The sequence below is a fragment of the Stegodyphus dumicola genome, chromosome 7 (genome assembly GCF_044657685.1).
Source record: "Stegodyphus dumicola isolate Sdum_Otavi_A_Nest chromosome 7, ASM4465768v1".
Lineage (NCBI taxonomy): Eukaryota > Metazoa > Arthropoda > Arachnida > Araneae > Eresidae > Stegodyphus > Stegodyphus dumicola.
Window position 1 is genome coordinate 139,300,133 of NC_140774.1, and position 21,545 is coordinate 139,321,677.

The 21,545-nt window shown below is 33.0% G+C and overlaps 1 protein-coding gene across 1 annotated transcript; it reads left to right on the forward strand.

Annotated features, from left to right (window-relative positions):
• Positions 1 to 3,734: 3,734 nt before the first annotated feature.
• Positions 3,735 to 19,126, forward strand: LOC146996356 (uncharacterized). The gene is made up of 2 exons (XM_085819781.1): positions 3,735 to 4,481; positions 18,572 to 19,126. Exons 1-2 carry the CDS (start codon positions 3,898 to 3,900, stop codon positions 19,035 to 19,037), a joined length of 1,050 nt encoding a protein of 349 aa, XP_085675907.1. The 5' UTR covers positions 3,735 to 3,897; the 3' UTR covers positions 19,038 to 19,126.
• Positions 19,127 to 21,545: the final 2,419 nt, after the last annotated feature.

Genomic DNA, 21,545 nt, shown 5'->3' on the forward strand with positions numbered 1-21,545 from the left:
AGCTTTACTGAATAGTCTTCTATACTGAGTTCTTGCTAATTTTAAAGCTTCCATGATTCAAAAGTAAAAAAGTCGCTTACCTTGCAGACAATATCCTGTCGCTTGATGCCAAATGTTGATTTTTCCGATAATAATCCTATGTGCTGTATCTGACTTCGAATCTAAAATTTTCTGAAGAACACAAAAACCTTGTCTAAAACTTAAAGGTTTATTTAACTGAAACTTCAACACTGATGAAAACTTAACATCACAAACAAAAACTTAACATCTTGGGTGGAAAACATTCAAAGTGCTTTAAAGTAACAGCTATGCCGGCACGGTGAAGAACACTTTCCTTTAAAAGACAGAATCCATCTAGCCCTTTCGGCGTATATCTCCCTTTCACTGAATTCAGACATCCGCTCCTACGTATTTTGGACTTAAACGGCCACGGCTGGAACTGGAATAGGACTGGATCAGGACCGGAACTGGACTGGAACAAGACGGGAACCGGAACAGGACTGGATCCGCAACAAGACGGGAACCGGAAACAGGGCGGAAACCGGACGGGAACCGGAAACAGGGCGGAAACCGGAATCTCTCATCCCCTGGCTTCTTCCCGGGCAGGTCTATTCTGGCTCAAACTAAAAGGAACTGCGGTGCCACTAAGGAAAGCACCTCCTTTTATTGCCGGCGGTTGCCGTTACTACAGGTGACTATGCAAATATTTAACAGAAGCTTGCTAATATATCGCATTTAAATAAAGGCAAAATTCAACCTTAAATTGAACTTGATTTTATGAAATATTTCTGGACATTTTAAAAGCTCTATGTTTGTTTTTCTCAAGTGGCCATTCTCCACACAAATTTTAACAAAGATTTAAACTTGATAATAATTTTTCATTAGTTTAAAGAACACTAGTAAACTTACTAATTGAGTGAGCACTAACAAATTTACTAATTGTGGAATTAGGTTTTCAAAACAGAAAGAAATACTACACAAAATGTAGTTACTTCAATGAGTTTTCTACAAAAGTGACTTTATAAAATAAAGCTAGACAGCAACTCTTCGCTAATACATGAATGACTAATTGAAGTGATTACAGTTACATTTAAGTGTTAAAAAATATGTACATAAGGCAGAAAATATATTTTAAAAGTTTTTAGAAATTTTTCTTCTTTATTTGGCTATTTTTTTTTAACTTGCTTCTTTTTTTAATGTTCGATATTTGGTAAGCCTTCAAATCTTACATACATTTATAAGGTATTTTCTCCCTTCTCTCCGCATGCCTTCGTAGTATAATTGGAAGTCTACTCGACGCGTATTCCAGAGGTCCAAGATTTGAGTCCCGACGAGGGCAATGCACATTTTTCACGTCTCATGCTTCAAAAAGTCCTAATGACTTTATAAGTGGCGCCCGAACTGTGGTGGTAATGGACGATAATTCATTACCACCAGGATTAGTTATTGAGGCCCCTAATCCCTAGTCGCCCGTTAAAAAAGGGGGAATATATAAGGCATTTCCGCATACCTTCGTGGTGTACTTGGAAACATACTCGGCACGTATTCGAGAAGTCCAAGGTTCGAATTCCGGGGAGAACATTGCATATTTTTCACTACTCAAGCATAAAACACCTAATGACTCTACACGTTATATAAAAATATAATCTTTTATTACATCAATTAAACCAGTTTTATTAAGGAAATTACTACATAGATAACCTAAAAAATTTAGTGTCTTTCTTTATAAAAACCTCAGTCTCTAAAATCAAAATACGCAATTAAGAAATTTTAATTATCGTTCAATAAAATTCTAAAATATAATAAATTAGGCATATACAACGATCTTTTCTGGGACATATTTTTTTTATCCCCATACGATGCTTTTCCGAAACATTTTGAGGAAAACTAGTGTTCTGTTTTTGAATAAGGGATTCAAGAAGGGCTTTAAATTCATCGAACTGATGAGGCGTGATGCAAAAATAATTAAAAAAGTTCTCAATGTCGTTTAAGAGCATTTCCTCAATTAAATCATTTGCCTCTTTTTGCTGAAATCAGCTCTCACATATTGGTCTAATTTATTATATTCAGCTTCTCCGCGTACTTAAAGCAAGGAGTGAAATAAGTTTTGATCTAGCAGAAACTGTATCCATTTTACTTAAGTATTTTTTGGAATTTCTGCATTTTGTGCTAGCAGACCAGAGTAAACGCAGTTAGTAAATACTTAGTTGAGTATAACAAAACACACAAGAGCTGTTTGACTAAGGGGAAGAATGTCTTCGCGGAGGGCTTTCTAAAGGAAACTATCTCATACTTGCATCACGCAAGGCAAAGCGACGAAAACACCCATGCATTCAGCCGTTTTACCAGGATTAGAAAACAAGTAAAATCACCAACACTCCCAACAGAAGAAAACTTTGATGTTGAAACTAGGGGAAACTCTAATATCACAGGTACCAACTTCTTGATGAACTACTTTTGATAGGTAAGGAATTGTTTCCAAGAAATTCATTCCTAAGGAATATACGGTGAACGCTGGTAGTTCGGTCGGAGGTTCGAACGGACTGGCTGCATAAGCGTCTTCATGGTTTTCCCCCCTGTGTAATGTGTTAATACGAAACGTTTCTGTTAGAAAGTCCTCTACAAAGCATCTCTCCCTTCCATGTAGTGCCTTAGGGCGGAACACGTAAATAATAATAATAAATAAACACGTAAGCTGTCCTAATCGGTATAATGGTTAGGGATCCTAGCTGCCACACCTTTGGGCGCAGTTTTGATATGACTAAGAAAACAATATTGTTTCAATCTTTATAAAAATTACTTATGAAAAGTTTGAAAACATTTGGCTATTATGTTGGTAACAAATAAAATTAATAATGATATTTCTGTGTTCGAGCTATGATCTCGTACCGTTATATTTCACTAATTAAAAATCGTTTGAAATGACTGGATTTTTCTAGAAGAAAAAATACAGTTGATACAATGATTCTAAAAGTGCATGCTTTCTTATCCAAAGAGGTTATTTAGTATTATTGGAGCTCCTAGTTGCTGAATATTGAGTCAGTATTAAAGAGATAAGTATTTTTATTTGCATGTCTTTAATAGCTTTTGTAATATTTTTATATTTTTAGAATTATAAAACATTCTATTTGAGGTTTTACTAAATTTATAACAGTCAGATAAGATAATTTATTAAGTGAACCAATAAAGGAAAAAAGTTCCATTCTGAATTATTAACCCGAAAGGAATTTTAGACCGGAATGGGATATTAACCTAGAAATGGCATTTTACGTTGAATCACTTAAAGGATGTTATAATTTTTTTAATATTTATGAGGATTCAGGTTCATGTGCTAAAGTTAACCTTTAAACTGATATGGTGAAAAATTTACACGCAACAAATATCATGATGTGTTGGGGATCCAAGGATACAGTTATATTAAATATCTAGTCGGCCAGAAAAACGAAACAGAAATTATTCATTTTTTTCTAAGAATTAAATATGATTGGCTTTTTATTGTAAATGACGAAAGTATACTCTCTCATTTAAATAAATGTGTCATTCTGTGGAACGTGATTCTCTGTAAGAACCGTGCAAAAGGGTAAGCCTGGGAAAAACTGAAAAGTTCCTACAATAAGACCATGTCATTTGTCCATCTTGATATTCCCGGAAGCAGTAAACCTAACAGCCTGAAAGTTTTAGGATTGAAAAGAAGTGGGAAATTCTGCCGGAGATAATCAACCTCACGTTGTGGTGTCAAACATTCAATTAGTTCCATTGTCAGCGCCCTCACCCTGAACTTGCTAAAGATGTTCTTGATATGGAAGAAGAACATGCTCAGTAGGTCTGTTGCCTTTAAGATAACTCATTTATGGTAGGCTGCTGTAGTAGTGGTCAAGAGTATGTCAGTATTCAGCAATGGAATTTCCCACTGGATTTTTTGACGAGAGACGTGCACAAATATTCCTTGCCAGAGATGTTTTGAATTCCAGGCAGCAGAATCTATTGGATTTTCTCAAAGAAGCTGAGAAATTAATGTTGATGCGTACGATATTCATATTTGATAAAAGTTCTATTAGTAATTATTTACATTTGTGCAGAAGGGTTGGAATATGTAATTTAGTTTCTCATGCGACTCGGATATACCACATGGTAGTAAACATCCTTTACTACTGGAACTGCCAGGATGATGATATTGTTGCAGACTTGCTAAATACAGTTTGTGTTCGTACTGCGACGAAGGAGTATGTGCTAATTGGAGATAATTTGACTTTTCGAACAGATTACATTTTACAGCTGTCCATGAAATGCCACTTTGATTGGTGGGGTTGGTATACGGCAACTTGCCATCAAGAAACGACTTTCGATCATCCTCCTGTTTTGACTTCACTCATCTATGGCAGGCTGAATAGCTTAAAAATGCTTCTTAAATACGGATTTCAGCTTACTGCACCATCAAAGAGGCAAATGAATAATTTTACTACAATGCTTCAGTATTTTTTGTAAGTACTCATATTAGTTTTCCTTTTTTATGCACTAAGAAAATAAGAGATGAGTGGTTTCTCTTTCTCTCTCTCGCTCTCTCTCTCTCTCTCTCTCTTTTTTTTTTTTTTTTTTTTTTTTTTTTAACATTATATTATCATTATAAATATTTACTTGTATGCTTTATTAGAATTAGTATAGTATCAAATCTGAAATCGAGTTTTGACGAAAATAGTAAATTAATTGTTTAAATAATATGAAAAGTCTGCAATTTGAATGTAAATCGGCGCCTAAATGATTGATTATTTACCAAACAAAAAGATTTCAACCCCGTTTTTAATTTCAAATAATAATTCTTGGTTAGTTTATGTTACACATTCAAAAAGCAAAGAAAGAAAATTTATGTTAGAGGAACAGCTGCAAGATATGACTTGAAAGTACAGGAATTTTGCGCATTAAATTTACAAGCTCTAGTGTAGGATTGGGTGCCCCTTCGATTAGCGAAAAATTTTGTTCACTTTTGGCAATGAATCCCTATTTCTGGTTCCCATGATAGTTTTAACTTTGTTTTAGCTTCCTGATTTTTTTATATAAATTAATTGATATGATTATTAAAATTTGTCTGAAAATAGATCGATGTGTACATGGGCAAAGTTAAAGCAGTGCGCAATGCCTAGTTTGTGCAATTCTTTCATATTTTTAAGTGAAAATAGATCGATGTGTACATGACACCGAGTTTGTGCAATTCTTTGACTTCTTATTTTGGTTTTGTGTAGCGGAACCATCTTGAATTTGTGCCTTCCTAGCGCCGATCTTGGCGTCAAAAAAGATTCGCCAAGATATTTTAAACTAGATGCTAGTCATTTCAGTAAAGTTTATTTGAAAAGTAAAATTATACCGAATAGTATAATTTTACTTTTGCATTTGTAGGATCCCACTATAAAAATTTTAAATAGAATGCCAGTTAAAAGTCACTATTTACGATAGTCATTCCAGAATGTGAGATTTCATACTAAGGAGATGAATTAAGTATAATAAAGCAGGTATATAATGTAAAAGTTTAAGAAAAACGGAAAAGAAGTTTTATACAAAAGTAGTATAAATAATTATATAAAGCCTGAATAGTATTGTGAAATTACGAGCTTTTTCCCTAACAATAAAATTTTTTATGCTTCACGTATGCCTTTACAACAAAAAATAATTTTCAGTGTTGTACTATTAGTATTTCGAGCAAAATGTATTTGAGTTTTCTTATTTAAAAATACATGCTACTAAAATCATATATAATCATATATTAAAACGCTATGTATTAGCAAATAAAAATACGAAAAGAAATAATACGTGGCAAAAGAACTCAATTTGTAGTCTTCCGAGATTTCAGTATACTATTCTCCAAGCCTCAGATATCTATTATTGGCACGAAATAATATAAAAAAGAAATAAATAACATACAGAATCTACTTTGCACAAGCCTATACAATTACTAGTGTTATTCATTTATATAATATTTATTAGCTCCTGAGGCTCACCAGCGGCTAAGCGGTTAAAGTCGCTGAACACTAGTAGTTCGGTTCGAGGCTTGAATACGGACGGGCTGGCAGCATGAGCGTTTTCGTGGTTTTCCTAATGCGTAACGCGTATACGAGCCAGTTTCCCTTAACATATCCGGCCGAGTGGTAACGTCGCTGAACACTGATAGTTCGATTCGAGGTTCGAATCCTGCGAACAGGCTGGCTGCATGAGTGTTTTCGTGGTTTTCCCCATGCGTAACATGTATACGAGCCAGTTTCCCTTAAAAAGTCCTCCATGAAGGCATCCCTGCCTTAAAGCAGATAGCCCTCGAATGCTTTGCCGTAATCTAATAAAGCAAACCAAACCAAACCCTTAAAATATCCTCTACGAAGGCATCCCTTCTCTTAGGCAGATAGCCTTCGATCGAGGCTTTGCCGTAATCAAACAAACCAAACCATTAGCTCCTGATTTCCTCTCAGAATATTAATTCACACTTTTGCAAAAGTTCACACAAAATAACATGCACTCTTTCTGCCAATGAGAATAATTTAAGAAGACTAAATAGATGGAATAAATTCAATTCTTGGAAATTGCGAGCGGAATTTGGGAAATTCCAAGCGAAAAGAGATGTATGAATTTGGGAAATTCTGAAAATTATCCTATGGTATGAAGGTGCTTTACATTGCATATTTGTGTTGTATGAAAAAATGCACATTCTACATGCCAACTAGCGTGTATTGGATTAAATTTATTGCATAAGTGGGATGTATAGTGAAGAAATGATCAAAACAATGTTTTACTATCTATACGTAACGAATTAAATAAAAATTGCAATTTGCGAATTGCAATCCAAACGCAATTATAGCAACAATTTATTTTCTGTAAATGTACATCAGTTTTTAATAAACAAACACTAATGTAATTAAAGCGTAAACAATTCGATCATTTAAGTGTAAATTGTATAGCAGAAATTATTCGCAACCAGAAATATTATAAATTGCATTCATACGTAAGCAATGCGCAACAACTTGCTAAAGACCATGCTGACCTAGAAAGCCACAATACTAATAAGAAGCTACAAAACCAGAGTAAATTTGCTGTTAAAATACGTATACATGAGAAATGTCATGATTGCGCAGTGCAGCATTGTTTTGGGCCTTTCCGATATTTTAAAATGATGCTAAAGTTTATCAAAAACATTCACCTATGATGATGAAAAATTTCATTTAATATTTTGTTGGATTGTTTGTAGAAATTTAGCCACTAATATTAAAGGACAGTGTACTTTTTTCAAAACATAGAATCAGCTGTAAGTTTTCAAACTGGAGTTCAATTGCGAATTTCTATCTCCAAGTTTTGTGGGTTAGATATTTTGGACTTATATTACACAAAGAACGAAAGTCCAAGGAAAATAAAAATTTCCATGATAAAAAATAGACAATTATTAAATAAATAAATTCAGACTATCTGTTTGTAGACATTTGTAGTGTAAGTACATTTTAATAATATTATAATTAGCGTTTAAATTAATAAACAAATGCATTTTATTAACAAAATGCATTCTAACTCTATCCTTACAAGTTTTTTACTAGAGTGGCTGCATTTCGAAAATGTTAGATTTGGAAACAAGAGCCCTAAAATAATACATTTGTTAATGATTAGGAAGGGTTTTGTGAAGGACTTTCTGAGGGAAACTGACTATTGCACAGGGGAAAAAAACATGAAAACCTCATTAAGCAGCGCTTTTTTGGGATCTGAAAGCAAACTACCAGCGTTCATTGCTTTTACTTCACAGGCACTGGTGGAAATAACTTGGCGAGGTTGCGTAGATTAAATGGAGTAAATTTTTAAAGATCAATTTATGATCTCAATAAAACAATTTTGTATTTTCTATCACAAAAAATTCCGTAAAATTCAGCCCATGTAAGGCGCTTCAATCGCTGTTGTATTTGTTTCTTCTGTATCAACCGAATTGCATAGATTAAAAATATCAGGCAGTTCTGTATAAAGATATTACTAATTCCTAAAACATAATGGAATTAAGGCAAATTTCAATATTAATGCTGGATGATAAGTAAATTATTTTGAATCTAATTTAGAAGAGTTGAGGAGGGAGCAATAAAAACATATATAAACTGCAATCCCTCCACCGAAAACAAAGCTGTTTGAATAAAATTTTTTTTACGTTTTTCACATTCAGGAATCTGCTTTGAAGAAAAATTTTATTCTAGCATTAAATTAGTCTCGTCAAATTTGTTATTTCCAGTTTTATTGGACAGTTTTCCTTAGAAAGACCTCCAAGAAGACCGCTCTCTTCTCAGGCAAATAGCCATCGAGTGCTTTGTCATAACTAAATAAATAAACTAAAACAATTTTATTTATTTCTTCTTAAATTGTTTAGTTTACGTTTATGTCCCAATGACTATCCGCTTAAAATAATTATTACAAAAAAAAAAAAAAAAAAAAAAAAAGAGAAAATTATCTAAGGATTTTAATGAGTCAGCCTGAATTAATTTCATGGTTACAGCTAGCAGTTAATAATAATGGAGATGGAGAACTGCATTTATTAGTTTTAAATCTCACAGTTGTTGATCAATAACAGATAGATTAAATCTCAAAGAAAGATCAAACACCTTACGCTTTGCCGAATGGTAACACAGTCGTCCTTTAAAGATAAAAATATTTTAATACATCTCTTTTAAATTGCTGAGTTTTGTGATAAATTTGAAAATAATTATTTATTACGCTACGATTAAAAGCAATGTGTTGACATATATTTCTTTCAATTCTGAGTTTTTTAATTAAAAATTCATTAAATTCTCACAGAACGTGAAATACATGAAAAACAAATCGAAATTCAAAATTCAGGGTTCGAGATGCATATGTTAGTGTGGAGCATTTCGTGTGCTCAAAATTTGGTGGCTCTAGTTTCCGCTGATTTTTCGTACTAAGAGGATCGACCATGTGTACATATATATTCAGTATTTAAAAATACCGATGAAAGTAAAAAAAGTTTATATAACAAACTGTTAACTTTATTGCCTATAAATTATGAAGCTTTGATGTTAATCATAATTAGTATTTTTATAATTTGACCGCTTATTGGGAAAAAGAGTAAAGCATTTTCAGTGTTTGTCTATGGAAAACCACTACCGATTGAATACTGGTAGTTAGGTCCGAGGTTCGAATCCCGTAAACGGGTTGATTGCATAAATGTTTCGTGGCTTTTCCCTATTTGTAACGTTTATAGGAGCCAGTTTCTTTAGAAAGTCTTCCACGAAGGCATCCATTCCCTTAGGCAGATAGACCGAAAATGCTTTTCTATAATTAAATAAACTATACCGTTACTTGGCAACATGCGCCAAAGTAATGCTCTACAAAACTACATTTGCGCCAACGTTGTCTATTAGCAACCGTTAAATCAAATGCATTATTTTAAACCTATCATATAACAGTGTACTTCTGTTTTCAAAATAAGTATTTTCGGTAAAAGTTTTTAAAGTATATAATTTTTTTTAATTCACGTAACTCACTTAAGAGATATATTTTATTTGGAAGAGAAACACACCAATGTAAAATTTAAAATTAGGTAAAATAGCAGCCTTAATTTGGCTGAAAATTCACGCCAAAATAAGTTACTGTTTTGTAAAGCATATCTTCAAGTATAAATATTATTTATTTCAGATAATTTTAACGTATTGTGTTATTACATTTTTGACCTAAATATCTCCATTAGAGTTATAGGTAAAATCCTAGTATACGGTGCAGCCTTGGCGCGATTTTGAAAATTATCGCCAACACCAAAAATGATCTAAAGAACGTCTATGTATATAGACTATACACTATATACTATGTGTGTATATACACTATATACATAGTATTATACTATGTATAACTATATATATTCTTTTGAATGACCCGTTTACTACTCATCGTATATGTCCCGTTTTTACTGCTCATCATAAAGTCGCCAAATCCCGTGTGCACCGAATACTAGGATTAAACCGAGTTATATATTTAGTTCTCGTATACTGTAAAACATAAAGTTCTAAAAATCAGCATTGTTCTGAACACTAGAATGTTACAAACCATTGTTAGAAAAATGTTAACAAACTGCTTTATTAGATTGTTGGCTTAAATATCTCTACTAGAATTAAATGCTCAATTCTGTAAAACATAAAATTCATATTATTATTCTCAATGGTAAAATATTAATTACAAATCATTGTCATGGAAATTCTTAGAATTAAATGCTTAAATCTGTAACACAAGATACAAACCCTCATTATTCTGGATGACAGAATATTACAAATCACTGTCACAGACATTTTAACATATCAAGTTAGTATTGGACTAAATATCTCCATTACAATTAAATGTTCAACACCGCAAAACATAAAATTCTAAAATCTAATTTGGTGCTATTCCGTTTTGAGGACCGTAAAAAAATTGTATGTGCAACGAAATTGTATGCACAAAAGCGCCAAATCTAGCAAACGCACCCATTTACCAGCGCGCCAAATCTAGCGTACGCGCTGATTTCAAATTGTGTAAGTTTAGATAGCTCTATATTTCTTAAGACACCATTGAAATACTAGTTGAATTTTTAAATCCTTTTTGATATCCTATGGATTTAGTTTGAGAACTGTCCATGTGGAAAAGTCTGCAATAGAATTTTTTCAAAGAAAAGGCATCATTCATTATAGAAAATTATGTTTGAACAACCAACGAGATGAAATTATGCTTTAACGATAACTCGGTAGCGAAAAAGCGATGCAGGCATCCATTCAGTTATGTTTGGCAATTTTTATATACTAAATTATAATAATGATCTAAAACAGTTATTTACTCTTATGCTTCCATTCAGTTATGTTTAACTTTTTTATATAAATTATAATAATAAAAAAGTATTACATGAAATTAACCTTTCACCTAAATTAAAACAACAATCTTAAATAGTTATTTACTATTATACTTCCTTTCTTGCGTTAAGGGTTGCCGGAATTATTTTTGGCAGCACTGGCTGGCATCAACATTAGGCGATTTTTTACGGTCCTCAAAACGGAATAGTACCTCCACTTTATTCTGAACGGCAAAGTATTACAATTCATTGATGAGGAAACTTTCACTTTGATATCAGAAATGCAAGATTACTCGTGTCAAAGATATAAAGAAAGATAAATCTCAACAGCTAAGCGCAGAAGACAGAAACCATTTACAGGACTCTCGAGTAGGTACTCGAATTTGTAAACTTGACAGTAACTTGTTTTATTGTGTTTTGGCCATGTGCCACCTGTGATTTTTCACCTGATTTTCATTCTCTAACCAGATATCGTATCTCTGCATACGCATTTTTTTGGTAAATTATTTTATAACTGGCAAATTCTGGGTTACAATTAGGTGAATAGGATAAATGACAAAGCACTAACATTCGTAAAGTAAGGTCTTTCCACAGAGGCAAAGGACAGGGAGGGGGAAGCATTCTTTTGTTTGCGGCTTGGGCAAAATCTTGATCGTACTTTTACGGTGATAACATAATGAGCTTCTTTTGATGTCCTCCCACTAAGAGGTGTTTGACAGCAAAAGCCTTATATTCCTTTCTGAGAATAATGCAATATTTAATGGGTTTTTTAAAGCCATCTTTGATACAAAAGTTTCTTCTCTATGGTACCTGTGGGATTCGATTCAGCTTAAAGTAACGCTAAGAAGACAGAATTGATGCTGTCAAGCGTGTTGAAAAGTGACGAGCGAACCCCACCATGAAACGGAGCAGTTCAACCAATCGGAACGGGTCGCTGTGTAGGGACTTTTGCCGTCATTTTCCGTTCGTCAAACACAATTTTTGTGCAACACTGGTAAACAAGACAGTGTTTATTTTTTAGATACACAAAATATTATGGTAACTCTTCTTAGGTTTCGTTTTGGTTATTTTGTGGTATGCTGATATGATTAATATTTAATATACTGCAGTGGTGATAAGTCAAATATTTATCGCGACTAATTTATATTTGAATTTCTAAAACAAATACAGTAGCTTTATATCCTATTCAATTTGCTCTTTCGACAGCGAATCACCTTTATTTAAACATTGGTAATATTGTATTGTGAAATTTTTTCTCTTTATGTATATTTGAAAATGCTTGGTGCTTTATATTTGATATGCTCTGGGTCCTTATTATTTCATGTACTGTAAACATCGTAAAATTTAGGGGAAAAAAAAAAAAAAAAAAAAAAAAAAAAATGTTTCCCTTAAAAATAACCTGATTTTAGAAATCTCTCTTTCGTGTATTTTTCCTTAGGCAAAATTGTACTAACAATAGCTCCTACTGAAATATAGAAATCCAGTGATAATTCAGAGAATCTGAATACTGGAGGTATCTGAGGATAAGTCTGCATTTAGTTACATAATTAACATTCATTTATTGTTTTACAATGGTTTACACTAATGTTATCACAATAACCAACATGTTAAAGGGCAAGTCTATGTTGCTTAGTTTTTAAGGTTGGTTCCTAGGACCAATTCAATATTTAATGTGTTAATAAATCATTGATGAAATGTTAAATTAATAAAAACAACTTACTTGTACATAGAAAACAAACTACTGAAATGTTCTAACTTCAGGTTATATTTTGTGGTTATACATACGACGTCATGTGCAAAAAATATTTTAAAATGTAGTATTGAAAAACTTAAAAGTGACAGGTTTTTAAGAATTTATAAAAAATATTCACACATGAGTTAATTCAGATTCACCATTAAGTTAAGAAAGATTAACAGAACTAATCAGTTACTAAAATTAATTTTAATCAAATTAAGTAACATTTACACAGCAGAACATAGTGAGCAAAATTGTTTCCTATTGGTTAACGTGAAAAAGCTTTCGGACGAGAATGCGAGCACCGCTAGCGAAATAGCGTACCAACATTTAGTGGAAAGGAAAGACAAACCTAAGCCAGGTGACATATCAGCCTATACAGCGAGGCTGTCAGGTGCTTAAAATTTTAGAGCTGAGTTTTTAAAATATCTATCCTAATCATGCTCAGCAGACTACTTTGACGAGGCTTCTTCAGTGAACACCTGAAGTGTCTTAAAGACCAGGGAAATAAGATCTACTTTTCTGTGGGAAATGTAATACTGATAATTTCACTCCTGAGCATCTCATCTGTTTCGAACTTGTAAAAGAGGACCTATTGAAAAAACCCACTTTCGCTTTGGATTTATTGACGGTTCTTAGTAGACTTGATCTAGCCTAATGGATAACCAGTTAAGATCAGTAACAACAACACTTTTCGTTCGAAAGACCTCCACGAAGGCATCCCTTTCCTTACGTATATAACACTCGCGTACTTAGCCGTATTCAAATAATCTAAACTAACTTAGTCATTTATAAATCCTTTAACAAATGCTCTTTTGCCATCAAAAAAGACTTTCCGCTATTAGAAGTAACCACAATAACCGTATCGATAACTCATGTCATCCTTACATCAGTTACAAAATCGCTCGGATTCTTCAGAAGCTCAACTTTTTCTCCTTTATCAGTTAAATTCGTTGTTGGATTCTTAAATCCCATCTCTGAATTTAATTCTTAGGAAATTCATAGCCTGTCTTTTCTGTGTGGTTTGCTAAACATTGAGCAAATGAAATAAGCTAAAGTGGCTATCACTTCTAGGGACGCGCGCGCTTACCCGGGACAATTCCGAGAAACGAGATTCTAGTAGCACTGCTTTAAGCGGGAGGCTTCCGAGAAATGTTTCGTCTAGCTAGGAGGAACATGTCCCGGCTACGAGCAACATTTTAAAACTTGTCCGAAAATGTTCCGGCTGGAGACGTGTTCCTTGAACGTTAAACCAATCAGACGAAAGTTCTGCTTCTGAAGGATCACGGGTAACTTTCAATATGGCGATGGCTCTCACTGTGAAGTCATGGACGGTGGAAATAGAGGCCGATTTAATTATTGCTGTTTTGTTGAAATATAATCGCCTGAGTCATTTTTAAAATGTTTATACATTCATTAAATATATAATTGTGGAAATTTCAGAGTCGACAGTATTTTACGACGTTCTTTTGCAGTTCGGATTTGTTTACAAATTTTTCGGCGCCAAAAGTTCGCCAAATTTGTCGTATTTCGTGCTGATCGTGTATTATCACTGTTATATAATAGAATTTTATTTCTTAAATTTAAGTTGAATAATTTTTTAAAATCCGTTTGTATATGAGCGGCTTTTCTCCTAATTACTTTTTTTAAATTGTTAATTGCATAATCAGTGACACATTTTAAACAGCATAAAAGATGCATAAAAAAAGAAAAGCATAGCTTATGTAATAATGAGAATACTGATTAAATTTGTCAATTATTTTCCTGTTATTAATAAAATACTTTTTGCATTATAAATATTACATTATTTTGCATTATAATTACTTTAATTGTAAATGCTACATATTGAAACATTGGAAATTTATGGATTTATTATTATGCATGATGAAAAACATTTGTATATACATTCATTAATATAAATCTTATTCTCTACATTAATAGTCCCACCAGCGGCCGAGCGTTAAAGTCGCTGAACACTGGTAGTTCGTTCCGAGTTTCGAATCCCGCAAACGAGCTGGCTGCATGGGCGTTTTCGGGGTTTTCCCCATGTGTAACGTGTATACGAGCCAGTTTTCCTTAGAAAGTCCTCTACGAAGGCATCCCTCCCCTTAGGCATATAGCCCTAGTGTGCTTTTCCGTAATTAAAATAAACCAAACTAAAACTCTACATTAATACTAATAAATATATATTAACAACTTCTAAACCATCGCATCTCTCTATTCTGTATGTAAATATATGACTTATTAGATGTGTATATATATGTATGTATGAATACAAAAATGAACATTGCCAAAAAGTTTATTTGAATCACTTTTAATTCATATAACGATCATGTAATTGGCAGCAACTGTAGTCATCAGTTCTTTCCTATTATTATGGATATGTAATAATCAGTTGAAAAATAATTGATGAGCATTTGAGTACTAAAGATTGTACACATTTTGTTATTAAATTAATTTATAATTATATCATATGTATGATCTATGTAATATAAACAGGACTAATAAATAATAAGAAATGTAACAGCTATGCATTTATAACATTTGATTACTTAAAACAGTGCACAACTGATTATCATCTTCATGTCTGTTTACATAATGAATTGTACTTTCCAATTAAGTGCACGGGCCTACTAGTGGCCGAAACGTCGTTGAATCCTGGTAGTTCCGTCTCAGGTTAGAATGCCGCGAACGGGCTGGCTACATGGGCGTTTTCTTGGTTTTCCCCATTTGTAACTGGTATACGAGTCAGTTTTAAAAAATCTTCTTTAAAGGGATCCCTCCTGTTAGGCAGATATACCTCGAGGCTTTGCCGTAATCACACAAAACAAACTCATGATGTGCACCACCTAATTTCTAGAGTCGGTATAATTAGTGTGTTTTAGGTATATTACCGAGTGTTCTATGGGACAGTAAACATCTCGCACATGTTTGATTGCTCATGTATTCATATGCTTTATTTGATCTTCATTTTGCTGAATAGAATCTGCTTTTCTTCTTCTTTTTTTTTTTTTTTTTTTTTAGTCTGTTTGTTTGAATGGACAGAATAGTAATTATGAGCCATAAAGTTAGTCAAGAAAATGCTTTCACTAGGTCACAAATTTTTCAGTGATCCATCAAATTTTCATTGGAATGCAGACAACAGAAAATACACATAAATAATGTCTGATAAATAGACTTATCCAGCACACGTTTTAAACTATTCTTAGTGTATACAGAATTTGGCTATTACTGATGTAATTGATTGCTATAAACAGAAGTGTGTTTATCTGTTACTTGAAGAGCCAGATTGGAGTTCAAAGTGATTAACATGATAGCAATCACCTTTTTATTATCTTCCATTACTAACAATAAAGTTTAAAAGGAAAAGAGTGTGAGCGATACAAAACAACACGATGAAGCAAACGTCACTTGAAAGAAAACGTCTCTTTCGCCAATCTGAGCGATAACTGATTGTTGTTTGGCTTTCAGCCTGTTTACCAAGTGAAGATGGTAACCCTATTTCGCCAAAGAGCGTTTCTCAGAACTGTTCCACCAAATGTTTTGTTTCGGCAACAAATATCGTATGTGATAAGGGTTTTAAATTGAACAGATCTTCTAAAGTTAATTATAGCTGCACACTTAATCAGAGTTTTAACAAATTGCAAATTCACTATTGCAAAAATGATTCATATGGCTTCTTCATATGATAAATTGGATTTAATTGAATCTATCCACATTTACAGAAACGGATATTTTTAGTTAATGATTATTAATTCCGATATAGTCTTACTGATGCTTTCAGAATTCTAATACCATAGTTTATCACGTTTCATCATTGTTTTCTTCGATAGACTGAATGGTTCCATCAATATTTTCCTAAAATTGAAAAATAATGAACTATTCGCTTATCTCAGGTTATTACTTTTGATATGAAACTCTTGTCACTTCTCCGCTTTTGCAAGAAAAAAATTAGTTTTTAAAATAGAGAGACCTGTGTCTCCTCTCTTGCCTTTCGGTAAATTTTTGTATTGAAAATCTACACGGAAAATAAGATTTCAGTTTTTATCCAGTTTTAAACTAAAATACACACTTAGGGTTTGTGAATTAAATTTGTCTTTTTCTAGGGGGCTATATTAATTCCAAATATTTTCTTATGTAAATTCGGGATGAGTAAATTAACAAGAATTGCAATCAATCGAAATTTCTACTTGCCGAATTGTGCTGAGATATGGGTAAGGTGGAAATCGTACGAAGATTTTCGTTATGCTTTTGAGGCTTATCTTACTTGTTTGTCAATCAGATCAACTCCATGAGTTCTTGAGACCTGAGATATTCAGAATTAAATCTTGATTAGAGTAAATTTCATCTTTAAGACAGCCAGTGCTTGTGTGAATATGCGATGTGAAGAGATGCACTTGGGGCACGGCACCAGGCTGTTAGCAAGTGTAGCAGTCCATGATCAAGGCCAGCTCTCCAGAATGAGGTGATTTCGACTTCAACCTAGAAGAAGGTTCTGCCTAAGAAAGAGCACTAAGATTTGGTATATCCGTAAGGCTACTCTTTTTAGCCAATTTATCAGCCGTCTGATCACCATGCCTTCACCATTTAGATGGATGTTGAGTGGAGTTATGACTGTCATTCAAAGTAGTTTAAGGATATCTGTGTTACTGAGACAGAAAAATAAATAAGATAATTTCAAGGCCATTAGGGAAAAAGGTTTGACTTATCAGATATTTCCTGATAAAATAATTCGACTTATAAAAAAGTTAACACTAGTCTTTAATAAACTATTTCTGTGTATGTGGGAGCCACCTTAATCGGGACATTACTTAGCGATGCTTTCTACCTTATCGTTGGTATTGAAAGGTTTGGTATTAGATGATGAGGGGCATGGAGAAGCAAGCATTCGCTATCAAAATTTTGAGGAACTCACAAGTTAGTGCTGTGAGACTTTATAATACTTGAGAAGCGTCATGCTGTAAACAAGTGGAAAAGGCTTCACGCATGCGCAGTATACATTTTTCAGACTAAAGCATGGTAACCTTCTTCGTTTAGTGACGAATAGACTTCCACGCTTCAGTTAACTGTGTAGAGTTGAGTCAACGATAAGAAATTTAACAAAAATTTCTTTCCATATGCAAAAATAAATTTTAAAAGGCTATTCCTAGGTCAAAAGGTAACAATTAGTACTAATTGGATTATGAACTGTTGGTTATTTAGATGAGCCTTAAGTATAAGTGGAAATTTATTTACTCGGGATTTAGATAAGCATTAAGGATTATCCGGAAATAGCCTTTTTCTCTTTTCCCTAGTGTTTGTTTTTGAATGGCTTTAAACTCACTCTGTAGGTTTCTGTGAGGTACCGTAATGAGTTATTTTAAACTTATATCACATTTATTTCCCAACGTATATTTGTGGGCTGTTTCATACCATATTTACTCTTATTGTAAAACTTCCGCGTTTAAAAAAACAAATTCTTGAAAGAAAGCGAATTGCGAATCTTTAATTATAATACATATATCATGAAAGTTTTCAAAATATTTCACTAATTCTGTCTTCATAGAAATAAAATCACAAACGTGCTCTTCTTTTTGAAACTGTCAACTTGTCATGTTCTGTGCTTTCGTCTGTATAAAGCAGGTTTTGTTTTGAAAAAAACTCTTACCATTATTATATGAAAATATGCGAACACTTGGTGTTATAGAAGCTAATCCTCCAATTTTGAAGGATGGCATTTTATAATATGCGCTGGTAGATTTTGTCAAAATGACTAGGTCTTCAAACATTCCTAACACAAAAAGTTACCATCTAGAATAATCACACTACTTAAGTATAACAATTAACTTTCCTTTACAAGTAACTTAACGTCCGCCAGTTTAGCTAATTTCAGTTCAGTTAAGACTAATTCAATTTAACGTACTCAACATTTCTAATTATGAGCTTTCTTCTTTAACTAATTAAAAATGTGTTACAATTACGAATACATTTTTTTCGTATTTTAATTATGTTTCTACTTTTAGGGTCAGCAATGCAGAATCAGTAACTGTACACTACTGCTGTGTCAATAATTATCTCTCACAACAAGGACACTGGGGACGAAGGCGGTCTATTCTTGTTCTTCAAATATTTGCAGTAATTTATAGTGGGCAGGCCATCCCAGGTGCTTTCGACAGATTTGCTGAATGTCTAGAGCTAGTCTGGAATTCCATTCCGGATCCTTACATTACCATCGAAGAAATGTACGCTACTTTGCTTGAGATATGTGGTTTTTCTTTTAGTAGAAGTTTTTTGCAATTATGTGGTTCATATAGGGATTGTATTTTACAAGTGGATTCTTACCGGACGAAACCCAGGAACTTAAAGCATTTGGCTCGATGCAAAGTAAGAGATGTATTGCATAGGAACTTTCAGCTACCTGCAGGTATTGCAGCATTAGGTTTACCTAAAATGCTAAGATCATACTTAAGGATTTGTGAAGACAATTGACCTAGGTCAAATATTAAATTTATTAGAATGCTACAAAATGTGAAAGTTTTAGGAAAATGTCTATATTTTTAATAAAAGTTTTAAGTTTATGTTATATGTCTATTAATGATATAGCTAATACTTTAATAACAATCTGTTAGTGAGGATGCTAAAATATAACATCTTGAACAATGCGAATGGAAATTAAACTCTAGAAATAATTCAAGGAACAGAGACAGAATGGCGGATTTTCCTTTAACAAGTAAAAGCTCCAAGACAGCCATTATTTAGAAATCTCTAAATACTAAACTAATCTACCAAATACTAAATACTGTCTAAATACATTCTAAGGCTTTGAAATTGTTTGAACAGTTAGTTTCAGGATGTTGCCAGGTTGGTTCGAAAATCACCAAATATTACCAGCCTCGTGTAAATAATTGTCTCGAACACATGTAAGAGGATTTTTTCTAATAATTCCAGTTCTAATCAAGCTAGATTTATGCAATTCAATCGATTCAGAATTAGAGACTATCTGGATCTTACCAAGCTGGCGAGAAAATAGCCAAATAATTACCAACCTGGCGGTAAAAAAAGGATCGTGAACACATGTAGAAGGGCTTTTGCCGATAATTCCTCTTCTAATTAAGTTCTCTTTACAATTCAAACATCGGCTGATTCAAAATTAAAGCATCTAAAATATTAAACATGAAATAAAAATTTACAGACGAGTAAGTTGTTAGAAACTCGATTAAACAAAATCGGGGCATAAAATGTACTAAATAGATAATATAATGCATGAAACTTATACAAAGCCAAATAAACACAAATATTTACAAAATATTACAATAGACTTTAAGTTCTTTAACAGGAGATGAATTTGAAATATTTTTTGATATATAGATTTCAGTTTTTAAGCATTGTTTTTGATACCTGTAAGCATACATTTTTTTTTTTTTAAATTTAAAAACGCTGCATGATGAAAATTGTTCTTTAGAGCTATGTAAACTTTCCAAAGCAGAGTTGTCTTCAAATAGTCCTTTTATAAATGTACTTAAGTTTATATTAAAATGAGATTTGAAAGATCCGAGATATATTGGCAGTTCCAAAATCTGTAAAAATTATACCTTTTATGCCAGTAAAAGTTAAAAAATAAGTCGTGAATCATTTAAGTATATTTTTAAATTGTAGCTTGAAATTATAAAACATGATTATGATTTTTAGTGAAGCAATTTAAGGTTCTTTAAATTGTGCATATGTCTGCAAGTATTCGTTTGAAGGGATTAATTGGCTAATCTTTAGAATATGGTAACAGGTAGTTTGACGACATTTTTGTAAGGCGATAAAGGTTACTAGCTAGGGCTTTAGCAATAATCTGAGAAGTACACAGTTCGAATCACAGATTATTTTGTCTCAGAGAAATGAGAGATCATGAGACATGTGATGTGACATTTTCCGGAAAATTCCGATCTTGATTTTAGCAATTCTTGGAAACAATTTCGCTGCTAAAAAGCAGAATCGCCCACTTATTTGTTCGGCGCTTTTTACAACAGTAAGAAGAATTGGATTTTTGTCAATTTTCTTTGACTTTTTAAGTGAAAATAGGTCGATGTGTACATAGATAAAAGTCAAGAGTGTGCGCAATGCCATTTTTGTGCAATTCTGAGATATTTTTTTTAAAGTGAAAATAGGTTGACGTGTACATACCGTGTATGTGCAATTCTTAAAAACGCGGCAAGCAGTTTGCGATTCTGCACTTTCTCCCAATTTCGCACCTAATCTTCGTCATGGTTAAGCATTTTTATTCCATAAAGGTTCTAGTATAAGAGTAATTCGGCTAGCAGATTGTTGGAAAAAATGTTGAGTAAAAAAAGAAAACATACCTTTACTTCGTGAAAACAAAATGGCGTCCAAAACAAAACTAGCAGGTTGCTGTAGCAGGCTTGGTGGCCAAATTTTCGCCAAAAAATCGCCAAGTTATCATAATCTAAAGATTCACCGATTAATTTCCTTTAATTTATCCTTTAGCCTGGGAAAATAATTAATTTTGAAAATAAAATATATCTGATATAAAGGCACTTTAGTGAATTAAGTTTCGATATTGTAAAAGCGAAATTCCTAAATTCTGGTACCAGAATGCACTCTTCAATAAAATTAGGGGAGAAAATGATTTAACAGGATAAAACTAGTGTTGCACAATATATATGTCATAATAAAAGCAAAGGAAAAACGGAACACTGTAGATGCGTAGTTATCCTATATTGAAGAGGAAGTAATCTGATTGCGTCGTAAGCTAATGTGTTGACTTCGTAAATAAAACTTTGCAGTAGAAGCGATTTTAATTCCATTTTTATTTCCAATTGATATTTGTGGCCACAATCACTTGACACTCTAGTCGTGCCTTTCCACAGAAGATTTACATTTTTGATATTGTTGAGATAGAAAGCAAGCCAGCGAAATTACATCTTAGCACAGTAGCGAGCAAGAGCTGAAGTGCGTCGTTATGAAAGATGGAAGCACGGCAAAGAGAAA